At 48.7% G+C, this 11,950-nt stretch overlaps 1 protein-coding gene across 1 annotated transcript in view; it reads right to left on the reverse strand.

Annotated features, from left to right (window-relative positions):
* Positions 1-2,408: 2,408 nt before the first annotated feature.
* Positions 2,409-11,950, reverse strand: part of zhx3b (zinc fingers and homeoboxes 3b) — a 9,670-nt gene continuing 128 nt past the window's right edge. Inside the window, exons 1-7 of the mRNA XM_015968053.3 lie at positions 11,856-11,950; positions 6,180-7,069; positions 5,987-6,091; positions 4,426-5,907; positions 3,499-4,236; positions 2,925-3,210; positions 2,409-2,637 (exon numbers count right to left, since the gene is read on the reverse strand). The exon at positions 11,856-11,950 is cut by the window's right edge and continues 128 nt beyond it. Of these exons, the coding sequence (XP_015823539.3) occupies positions 2,615-2,637; positions 2,925-3,210; positions 3,499-4,236; positions 4,426-5,907; positions 5,987-6,091; positions 6,180-6,917 (3,372 nt within the window). The 5' untranslated portion in view covers positions 6,918-7,069; positions 11,856-11,950 and the 3' untranslated portion in view covers positions 2,409-2,614. The remainder of the gene's footprint in view (positions 2,638-2,924; positions 3,211-3,498; positions 4,237-4,425; positions 5,908-5,986; positions 6,092-6,179; positions 7,070-11,855) is intronic.

Here is an 11,950-nt window from a genome sequence, read left to right on the forward strand (position 1 = left end):
AAGAAACGGTGTGGACAGGAAAACAAAAGGCTCTGGGCCTGGACGGTGTCGACGGAGCTCTTGTTGTGTATAACAGCTGCTTATTAAGGAGGCTATGGGGAGAGAGCTCCAAAAGGTCTGTTAGAAACTGTTTCAAGTTTAGATTCGTCACTTTTTCTTTTTCTCTTTCCATCGCCGTGTCTGAATATATATATATATATTTATTCGTGCTGCTGTCCAGAGAGCGGCAGCAGCAGCTGATGAGCTCTCAAAGAGCTCCTCTCTCTGTGTTTCTAAATGTTCTAATTATTTAAAACTTAAAGCATTCATGATGTGACTTTGTGTAAAACATGAGGGCTCCCCATGATTTTTTAAACATCTCTGCTTCACGTGCCTCCAGTTTGTCACACCTTAAATCTACTTTTTTTTTTGTTTTTGTTGGGCATCAGGAAAATGTCACGACCTGTCTGTGTCAGAGCAGCCAGAGAGCAGGTGGTGTCGTGTTTTTGGTCACCTTTTTTCTTCATTCCTGTTTTGTTCCTAAAACTGAATCATTCCATCTCCCCGAGTAGCTTTAGAAGCCAGTCTGAAACGGACAGAAGGTCGTGGTCGGATCGTTGTGCTTTAGTCTCGTTTTCTGTGCCGACTCACATGTCTACAGTCATGAGACAAAAGAGCGATCCACACAGAGCCCTGGCTGCATCAACGCTGGCAAAAAAAAAAAAAAGCTCAGAAACATGACTAACAACAAAGAAAATGCCGATGCGGTGACTTGGAAGTAATTTTTAGGTCTTTTCTACGACATCATGCTAATTTGTTTACAGCAGCTGCTCCAGTAATGAACACAGATGTATGTTGATGAATATAAATGTCACTGAAATGAAGAATGTTTTAATTCTAACAGGTACCCGTCATCATTTTAGTCTTGAACGTAGATATTCAGTGCTCCTGGTGAAGTTTGCTGCACCGCGTTAGATGAAAGACATTTTTGTGTATTTGTAGTCTTCATGATTTGGGAGTTGTGTTGCAGAGCCAAACTGAGTTACACTGCCCATGAGACAAATTCTACAAAGTTTTTGATCATTTGCCTAAAACGGGTCATGTTTTATGTTTTAAGGTTGTGATTTTAAGGACCAGTCGGTCTCTGTGGTTGATGAAGTGGAGGTCACACGCTGAGCCCAGCGAGTTTCTACAGAATCGTTTTATTTTTACAGGTTAGGATCTGGAAGTGTTTTTATCAGCTTGTGCCGGATGATGGGCTCAGTGTGTGAGCACCAACACACCGATAAGCCATATGGGTGGATCTAAAGTCAAATCAGAAGTCAGTGTTTAAAGTCTAACAGAATGTCTTTAGTATTTTTTGCTTTTATATCCTGATGTTAATCCGGAAACGTTTGTTACATTCTCCTCTTTTTAACGCTCTGTATAATTTGTGAAGCACTTGAGTCTGCAGAGCTCATCAAGCCTCCGTCTTGCACCTGCCCTGCTGAACACACACGTCTGGGATGGTTTGTCAGACCACGTTTGACTTTTCCCTGCCAGTCTGTAACAGTCAGAGCCACCAGAGTAACCATGGACACTTACGCGCGGGTGATCAGGGCCATTAGATGTAATTACTTTGCTTTTTCATTTTTATTTTAGCACCATTTACATTTGCCTTCCTGTAATGTGCCTAAGCTATAAAACTATGGAGAGAAGTATTAATTTTGCCTTTCATATAAAACACATTCAAGCCTGAAAAAATAAAATACTCATTGCTTTATACAACTGTCTTATTTTAAATTGTTCTTGTGGCACCACACCACAGGAAGTGGTCAGTTTCATCTGAGCCAGACTTAAGACACACCTCTGAAAACGAGTCACCTGAAGCGTCAATAAAAACTCACTTGGATAAACGTTCATTACATTCTGTTTATTCTGCAAATGCATCAGTAAAAATTGTACATCAGGCCTAAGTGTGGAACTCTGGTGAAAGTTCAGTCAAGTTTAAACAATAAGAAAGTTCTGTGAACGTCACGTCGGTGACGTAAAAAAAAAGCACTTGATGCTACCACCAACCATATTCCATTAAGTCTGTTTTGTCTTATTGGATGTTCTTGAAGCCACAGGGTGCTTGCCTCATTTTGGAAGAATATTGGATTATTTTTCCACTTGAAGTAAGAATGAAGATGAAAATTAGACAGCAGCTTAACTAGAATGTGTAAAATAAGCAGCAACGTGATAACCTAACAGCAGAAAGTTTTGTCTAAGGCCCTGGCAAACACCCTGCAGCTAAGACTTGTGCAGTTTGTCCCGTTACATCAGGCAGGTGCAGGAAACCAGGCAGCACGACACCGTCAGCTCCTCCCCCTTCACTTCATCTACAGGAAACTCCCCCGATAGAAGAAAATGGCCGACAAGAGGTTGTGTGTGTGTGACATGGGGCGAAGCAAGGCGTCAGAGGGAGGGTGTAGGGAGTCGGTTTTTATGTCCATCTCCAGGGGGGAGGTCATGCCTACCTCTAAGGGAGGGGGTGGAGAGGGGTGTGTGCCATAGTCAGGATCCGTTTCCATCCAGTGATCTGGTTACAAAACTCATCTGCTGCCTTTGAGTCAGACTCCTAGAACAAAGACCACCTGCTTGTGAGCTCCCATCTTCATACAAAGGCCTCCTCACTTCCTGTTGCAAAAACCAAATGAATATCCATCACTTCCAGAAATGCTTTAAAAAAAAAACTAAAATATCGGACAGTTTTATGCAAGTATCTGTCACATCCTGCCTCTTTATGAAAATTGTGTTTTGGCCCTCCAGCAGATTTTTCCACACAATAATATTCATGCAGAAACACTTTTCATCCCTGGAAAATGTCACATTATTTCCTGTATTAAACTTAAAATGTCTACATGGTTACATCGAGTCACACACTTTTCTAGACAGAAAAACTCGATTCCACACATGAACGTTACCTTTAGCAGCATTGACCGTTTCATCAGCACTGGCCTCCTCTGCTCCCGTTGTGACACCGCACACCGACTGCTCCATTTTCTCCTCTGTCCCGCCTCCTGGCTGCGGCTCAAGGGGGGAGGATCCAGTTGTCGGTGGTTCTGCTGCCACGCCTGTTCCAACGAGTCCCGCTCCTGTTGTCTGAGCAGCAGCAGCAGCTTGTTTCATCCCTAGTGGAGACGCCTGGGTGGAGAACCAGTGCCGCACCAGATCTGTTGTCAAACCGCTCCTCTCAGCCAGTTCCTGCAACTGAAAAAATGATCAGAATAAAACCATTTGACATGTGGTCGTAGCTTTAATTGAGGCTGGATGGGTGAAATAAAGACTTTATCTTGTAGAGTGGATTGAGTGTAATTCCTTTTCATATTCATTGGTACAGAAGTGTAGATCTTACATGGAGGTGCTGAGGATAATTTTAACAAAACACGATACCAAATTCTTTTACAGGTGCACACTTGTATCAGGTTGTTGCAGAACCGTTCCCTCTCTGACTGTGACTGTAGTTCTAGGTCAATGACCAGCTTCCTGTCTCATTACCTGGGAGTCTTCTAGACTTCCTTGCAGGTCCAGGTGATCCTGAAGGATTTTTGTGATCCCCTCCTGCATTTCCTCCTTCAGAGCCATGTTCTGGTACTCCTCCAGCCACTTCAGCTGTCCGTTCTTCTGCACGTATCTGCAGTCCCCAAACCAGCGCACCACCTCAGGTCTGGGCAGCCCAGTGCCGGAGATCAGTTCATCGTACTGAGTGGCACTGGGCCACTGGGTTCGAGCGTAGACCTGTTTGAGCAGGTGAAGCTGTTCTGCCGTCTTCTTGCCTCTGGCAGGTGAGGGTTTGGGTGAGTGAGATGGTTTTGGTGTTGGTGTGGAGTGCTGGGAGGATTTAGGGGTGCTAGAGGAGGTGCTGGTGGTGGTGGGAGCAGGCATGCTGCTGGATTGAGACAGTGCAGTCAGATTATCCAACCCTTCACCCTCCGGTTTGCCATTGGCTTCGGTCACCTTCAGCATCTTCAGATTTATTTTGATGGGGTTGACTTTTGGTTCTTCTGAACCATCTTCCCTCTGTCTCTCTTCTCCATCCATCTCCATCTCCTCTGCATCCTCCTTCTGCTCCCGATCTATCTCGTCCTTCTTTCTTTCAGCTACCACCCTCTTCCTCTTCTCAGAGAACCAGCCGTGGATCTCCCTCCTGGTCATCTTGGTCTCCGAGCGCAGTCGGTCCACTTCCTCTCCTGAGGGATCAGAGTTCTGGGTGAAGCTGGCCTCCAGGGCCCTAACCTGAATACAACATATACAAGATTAATAATGACCTGCAGCAACTGAGAAATTCATAAAACTAAAACAAACTTGCAAGAACAACACATTTACCCTTCAAAATGTAAAGATTCCCCAAACCGTTTCACCTCTTTCAGAAAAAACAAACTAATAGAGTTGTAATGGATTCATCAGAATACAAATCTGTCTCACCTGATGCGGATCTCTCTCCTTGTAACGGATGGCTGTGAAATCCGGAGAGGGCATTTTGGGGAGTCGACGTGAAGGCGTGGTGGGAGAGGTGGGGGTCTGTGATGCAGGTGGGCTCGGGGGGGCATTGCGGGAGCTCGGCTGTGGAGTTTTTGCACCGGAGTTGCTGCTACCTTCTGACAGATCCATGGGTGTGGCACCATCAGAGGCGGTGCTGCTCACACACGTATTTGTAGCAGCAGACGCTGGACTGGGCTTACTTTGCCCTGCTGTGCTGGAGCGAGGGCCTTTGTGGTTCCGAAAGTGGTAGCGCCGGTCGCTGAACCACTTGCGGACCTCTCTCACGGTGAGGCTGGTCAGACCGATGAGGCGGTCCACCTCCTCCTGGTCGGGCCACTGGCTCATTTGAAAGCTGTCCTTCAGGATGTTGAGTTGCTCCTGAGACTTCTTGCCCTTGTAGAAGCTGGGGTCCAACAGCGTGCCCACAGGCGTCCGAGAGCCAGGAGTGCTGCTGCCAGGTGCTGCAGGAGGGGGGGAGGAGGACTTAGAGGCAGGAGAAGAAGCCTCCTCCATTTTGATAGCTGGGGAGTCACGAGCAGCGAGATCCCCCTCCTCTGTGTTCGTACTGGTGTTGTTCTTAGTGCCGCCATCAGGGGGTTGGCTCTTCTGCTCACTGCTGCTGACAGCTTTACTCTCCGAGCTGACTTTAGTCTCACTCTTCTTGACTTTGTTTACATCCGTGTGCTCAGAAGAAACATGGCCGCTCCTGTCACTGGAGTCAGCTGCAGCACCACTCTGTTTACTACTGCTGCCCACCTTAGTGTTACCATGACTACAGCCCCCAAGACTAAGGTTGATGACACCAGACTGATTCCCGTTAGTACTGGCCCCTCCCCCTATTTTACTGCTGCTCCCAGCACTGCTGCTGCCCACCGTTCCGACCACCATGCTGACGCCTTTGTCCGCCACCAGGGCTGCAGCTGGCCGGGCCTGCATTGTGGGCCGAGCTGCTGCTTGGGGCTTGGGAGTGACAGCCAGGGCCACAGGGGCACTGCTGACCTGGATCCCATTAGCCACCACAGGCTGAGTCACAATCACCCCCCCCTGGCTGACAAGAGATCCCTGCAGAAACTGAGGGATCCCCGTTGGGCCCAGGGAGGCCGGCAGGACAGTGATGGTGTGCTGCGCCGGGCTCTGGTGACTTTGCGTGTGGTTCTGCGTACTGGCTGGTGCCGTCTGAATAATGGTGTTGAACATCTTCCTTCTTGCCTCCTCGATCTCTTCTGGAGACCAGCTGATGCCTTGCTTCAGCCTCTGAGCTGTGAACCAGATCTTGATCTGCTCTTCAGGGAACTTGGTGACCACAGTCAGGTAGCAGAGCTCAGCCTTAGTCGGGTATGGGAACTTACTGAAGGAGGTCTTCAGGAAGGGGGAAGAGTCCATGGAGGCACTGTAGGTGGGGATGCTGCTCAAAGGAATCATCACCTGGCAGACAACATTGACAGTAAAATCACATGATGTTTGTTTATTTATTTATTTATCCATCACACTAAGCAGCAGCTACCTTGGGAAGATTTTGAGTGGATGTTGACAAAGCTGAGGAAGCACTGGAAGACACTATAACTGGTGCTGGGTGATGAACGTTTCTGCTCTGAGATACAGACACCACCTAAATAAAACATTCCAAGAACAGCAGGAATGTTCATTAATGTCGTTCAAATATACAAAACTCAACGCACCAAAAGCGTCCCATTTACCTGTGTGATGGGTGTTTTCAGAATCGGTAACGATGTTGTACCGTTAACGATCTGAATTGCTGAGGCCAGCGAGGCCTTGGATGTTCCATTATGGACGATGGTAGGAACATGGGTGACAGTCACGGTGGCAGCTTCTTTCCTGTCAGACTCTCTGAAAGCTGAGTGCAAATCAGAAGAAGGCTCGTCGGAGACCGAGTGTGACACCACAATCCGTTTGGGCTCCGACTTGCCCTTCAGCATCCTCATGATTGGGGTTTTGGTGATAGAAATCTCACTGTCCTTGCACATCTCAGTGCTGATCACCACATGCTGCTCCACCACCACCCTCCTGTCCCTTTTCCTCAGATGCAGGGTGGTGTTCAGTGTGCTGGGGTGAACCCTGGCATTGTGCAGGGCCAGCCCCTCGAACTTGGGTGCAGAAACGCCACAGCTTCTGCAAACGAAGCCAGGGTCAGCACGGAAGTCTGGATGCGCGGTGTAGACATGATCCAAGAACAAGTTAAGGTCGTGCGTTCCAAAGCTACACGGCCTACAGGTGTACGTGCCAGCACCGTCCCTGTCAGCATTAGCTGCTTCTGCTTTGGAAGACTCAACGGAGACCAGCGGGCTCAGCCTGTCACCTCCAGAAATCCTGAGCTGACGGAGAGGAACTGGCGAGTCCCGCTCCACCTCCTCTGTGGAGCGGATAATCTTGCTTGGAATCATACAAGGAGTAGTAGACTTCCTTTTGCTGGCCATGGTGTCGATCACAGAGGGTGAATGGCTAGTCGAATGACTGAGAGGAGGGTGTGAAGACGGACTTCTTGTTGACTATAGACCAGGCATGGGGGGAGGAGGACAGCAGGGCTTGTCCATTGGTCCAAGTGGATCTCTGAGCTCTTAGAGCAATCCTAGAAACCAGAAGAGACGATAAATAATATCAGTAGTTTATTCGCTTAAGTTTTACTTCCGACGTCTTTTATTTAAAGTAACTAGTAAAGCAGGAAATGGATTCAATCTTTGCTGAAAAATGATCTTTAGTGCAGTAAATGCAAAAATTATGCAAAGATGAGGAATTCCATTTAAAATCAAACCAACACAGAAAACATCACCTAGGAAGTCATTATAAAATCAGAAGTTCGTCTCAGGAAACTCAAGGCTCGCCTTTTTATGTGGAGGGTGCTCAAACCAGTTCAGTCTGCTTCTCCACTGCAAGCTTTTTGGGAGCGCTCCTGTCTTACACCCCCTTTTCCCCTCCCCCACCCAACTCTGTCTCACTTCCTCTCTCAGACACACCCCCACGGAGACTGAATTTTCTCTTCAATCCACAGCTTCTGCAGCTCTGAACACCTTCATAAAGACTGCAGCAGGAACACACACGTGTGAAGGTGCTGCTTAAGACGGAGTGTGCTTGACAGCAGGGCAAGAGGCTGGATTCAGCAGATGTTTTCTGGTGTTATGTGCTCTCGCCCAGCGGCGGTGCAGGTAGCATCGATGAAAACACACCTGAGTGAGAATGCATATCTGACTACACCTCCAAGTCTCTTCATCTTCTCACAAAATAGTGAGGCTTCCTGCGGAGAGCATCTCTCCTCCCTCCCTTTAACATAGAAGCCGTGGTGCAGGGTTGAAGGACAGCTCTAGGCCAATTACTCTCCCAGTCACTCTGCCCCAACATGACACAGAGCGGCATCTGCTCAGAGGCGTGAATTAGCAATGAGTAGCCCGTCTCCATGAAACGACCCAACCAGAACCACATCAGGAACTAGAGAAAGCTTCTCCTGGACTTGTGAGGCAGCCTCTGACGGAATAAAACATACTGATCCGTTTTTAACGGTTTTCCTCAAAAACCTACAAATAAAACCTTGGTTTGCCACACAGAGGTCACATGGTACATTAGCTCACAAACCAGTCAAGTTCCGACAAACTGAGGTGGGACAAAAGGTACAGAGAGCTCAACTCTGCTGTCCTCAGAAGTCAAACTGGAACACACACACACACACACACGATTCGGACATATGCATGTGAGGGGTTAACAGGCAATTGAGGTTTGAGGGAACGTGATGCCCCCCACCCCAGCAGAATGTAACTGCCCTTGGCTTAGGCTGCTGTGCACCTCTTACCCCACCACCATTCAGTTCTGCATCAGGGGGCACTGCTCTGCCAAGGCAAGCTGGTCACATGACCAACACAAAGGCTTATGGGTGGGCAGCCACAGCTATCCATCACGTGGTTCTACTGGGTGTGGGTGGCAGGCGAGAGGAGAAGGGAGAGCGAATGGGAGCTGATGGTGGGGGATGGGCAGGCTGTGAGGCAGGGTGAGGAGGGGTGTTAACTATAGTAGAGGAAGCACTGAGGTGTTTCTGTGAGGAATTTTCTTCCCTGGCACCCCCCATCCAACAACCTACCCCCAGCACTTCCGAGCCCCATTTTACTCCAAAGTGCACACAGGATCTTCTCCCTCCTCGCTGTGCTGTAAAGCCTGGAATGTTCTGCCAATGGACACAACCTGGAGTTCAGCGTCACTGTCTGCCTACACATGCACGCGCGCGTGCACACACACACACACACACACACACACACACGTTTCTGCAGCAGCTAAACCAAACACCAAAGTCAGAGAACACATCATCCCAGACTCACACCCAGCAGAGTCCTGGAGGCCTCGCACAGGTGATGGCAAAACCACAAGTGAGTCCAAACGGGCCGTTTACTCCCCAGCAACACCGAGCTCAGAGGAGTTGGGTCGACTCACACTGGCGCCAAGAGACAGCTATCTGATGAACCTGAGTGAACATTGTGCATGCGTAAATGACCATGTGGCTGTGATGGGTTTGTGTTTGCTGCTTGTGTCAGCATTAGCATGTGTGGGTTTCCTGTAAAATCGAGGGGGGGGGGTTGGGGGGGGGGCATGCCTTTGAGTGAAGCTTTTTGCCAAAGTAGTGAGGCATCCATTTTTTTCATTATTATTACTGTGTGTTGGAGTTACAGGTCTCCAAGTGACGCACAAAAATATCTTTCAGACGTCTTCTTTTGAAACCCGCATTAGCTTAGCTTCCTCCGCGGCTCAGCACAGCATGACCTCCTTTCCTCTCTTCTCCGGGCCTGACGCTTGCCTCGGCCCGGGCTGTGAGCTCCATGTAGAAACAGAAACGCTCAAACACACCAGAGGACGCCTCTTTAACAGTGAAGACGTGAAATCTGAGAGAGAAACAAGTGATCGAACAGGGCAGAGAGTAGGTGTGCAACACAGGTAGGCTTGTCCTCATTTGCTCAATTCAACCCCCCCCCCCACACACACACACACACACACACACTAGGTCTTCCTCCTCCTTCACACTCGCTCCCCCCTCTCTTTAAACATCTCTGTGCCCTCTCCTTCCCCTTCCTCCCTCCCTCCCACTGTTCCCTCTTCTCCTCCCTCTCCGAATAAGTTTGGCTCAGGGAGACAGGCCGGCAGCGGCACTGGTGTGTTACTGTCCCCATGGCAACCAGCTCCCACTCCCCCCAACCTCTCTCTTTCACCAGCTCCATTCTCTACAGCATGTGTGTAAAACACACACTCAAATACACACAAGCACACACACCTCCTATGCCAGTCCTCGGTCCAAGCAGGGCTTGTTTGTCCCACACGCTCCTCTGAGTGATATTCGGAGAGACCCTGCCCTGCTCCTATTTCAGAGAGTCCAGCATGCAGCGTTCATGTTTCTCTGATAGGTGTGGTTGTCGTTTTCAAGACGTGCTATTGGCCAGAGATGATGGCGTCTCTTCCTGGTCAGTCTCTGTCCAGACATCTGCCATGCTGGGCTGTTATGAGTGGACTCCATGGGCCAAAAGTCACACAAGAGATGCCGTGTTTACGGTACAGACGCATAAAAAGGTCACATCATTTGGCCAATCTTTTTTTTTTTTGGGAGGAGGAGCCCTAAAAATAACCTTCAGCCAACTAAGAAGTCTGCACTTCACCTCTGTGTCTTTGCACTTGCTCTTTGAAATGTCTGAACTAAAGTCTTGGCGTTTGAGTTACTTCCTCCCACCAAAGTCAGAGTCTTAATCTACCTGAGAAACTCAGCTCACTGCTACAAAGCCTCACATCCTGTGTGCATCTGAACTTCTGTCCAGTCCGTACACAACACCCACAATGATAAGGAAACATCAGTGATAGCTTTCCTATAGATCCGTCTGATCCCTGAATGTGCAGATGGGCTGCTCTCAGGTCAGGAAGTGGATGGCTGCGTGGGCTGCATTGCTGTGGTTGCTGCTGGTGCATGCGTTAAAACTGGGCTGCTGAAAGGGGAGGAGGAGAGGGGAGAAAGATGGCGGAGCACCATGCTCAGTGTTGTCCAACCTAAAATGGCTGACATCACAAGCTGTTGACGACCCAAATCTGTTCACTCAGGATGAGTAAACGGATCGTTGTGCTATCCTCCAAGACTCTTGGGACAATATGTGTTCATTGTTGTTATTTTAGTCATCACAACATGTGGGGTTGAGGAGAAGCAACATACTGGTGAGTGGTTAATAACAGAACCATCGCACGTTCGGAAAATGGCTACAAGTCACCCAATCAGTGGATGAGTTCAACGGAGCTTTTAGCAACGTAACAGTAAAGCATCTCCAGGAGGAAAAGGGTCGAAACGGGACTAAGGACAGAGAGACTCGGCTGTCTCAGCTACAGACCTGACGGAGAGGGAGAGAGGGAGAGAGAGAGAGTCACTGAGTTCAACCGTCACCATGGCAACACAATGCCAGATGAGGAATAACAACAATGGTAAAAATATTATGAACGCATTTACATCAGGGATTGATCACATCTGGAGCCCATGGTGACCTTTGACCTTCTCTAGTACTGTTATTCCACATGTGATCATCATCATCACCATCAGTGACAAGGAAGTGTAGCGCTGTAGCTGGTAGACAGACAGCTGGGGTCTATACCTGAGACTCACGTGGACACCAACACAAATTAGCAGCTTGGGAAAGCTTAATCCCTTGAGTGACACACACACACACACACACACACACACACACACACACACACACACACACACACACACACACACACACACACACACACACACACACACACACACACACACACCATGGCAACAGCTTGCAGCCTCATACCTGGCTGTAGCCAGACACTTCTGGTTTGTAAAACCTGATTAAACTAGGTAAGTCTGTGCTGCTGTTGTCAACATAAAAAACGTGTAATTAACACATTTAAGGGTCTTTAAAAATACAAATGATTGAGTCAGCGGTGATTTATCCTTTGAAGAATATTAAATAATCAACATATCAGGGCACTAGACAGACACGTATACATATTAAACTGTATTTGGAGTTTTTTGTGAAGTAGCGCAGACGCAGTCTCTCGAGCGCAGCAGCGTCACACATAAACAGCAAAATGATGCTTCCTCCGCTCAACTTAGCGGAGTGAGCCCCAACTTAACGGGCTGGTCTGCAGCGAGCGGTTTTAAACTGAATCAGCGTAGATAGAAAATGAAAGACCCCCAGGTCAAAGAAAAACCTAGACTTTCCTCACCCCCCTGGCTGGCTGTCGCCATTTTAAGCAGGCAGGCGACATGCAGCTGGCCAGCGCCACTGCCGAGGCGAAGTCCGTAAAGGTGAGGCTCCAGAACAAGTTTAGGAGAGGTGGGACGTTCACACCGATGTGTGTGAGAGGTATACACTCACCTTCCTTTGTCAGAGTCCAACCGTCACCAAGCACAGGTTTAAAAAGTTTACGTTAGCGGGAGGCGGTGGCAGCCGGGGGGGCTTCGGGCTCCAGC

The sequence above is a fragment of the Nothobranchius furzeri genome, chromosome 15 (genome assembly GCF_043380555.1).
Source record: "Nothobranchius furzeri strain GRZ-AD chromosome 15, NfurGRZ-RIMD1, whole genome shotgun sequence".
In the NCBI taxonomy this organism is placed as follows: domain Eukaryota; kingdom Metazoa; phylum Chordata; class Actinopteri; order Cyprinodontiformes; family Nothobranchiidae; genus Nothobranchius; species Nothobranchius furzeri.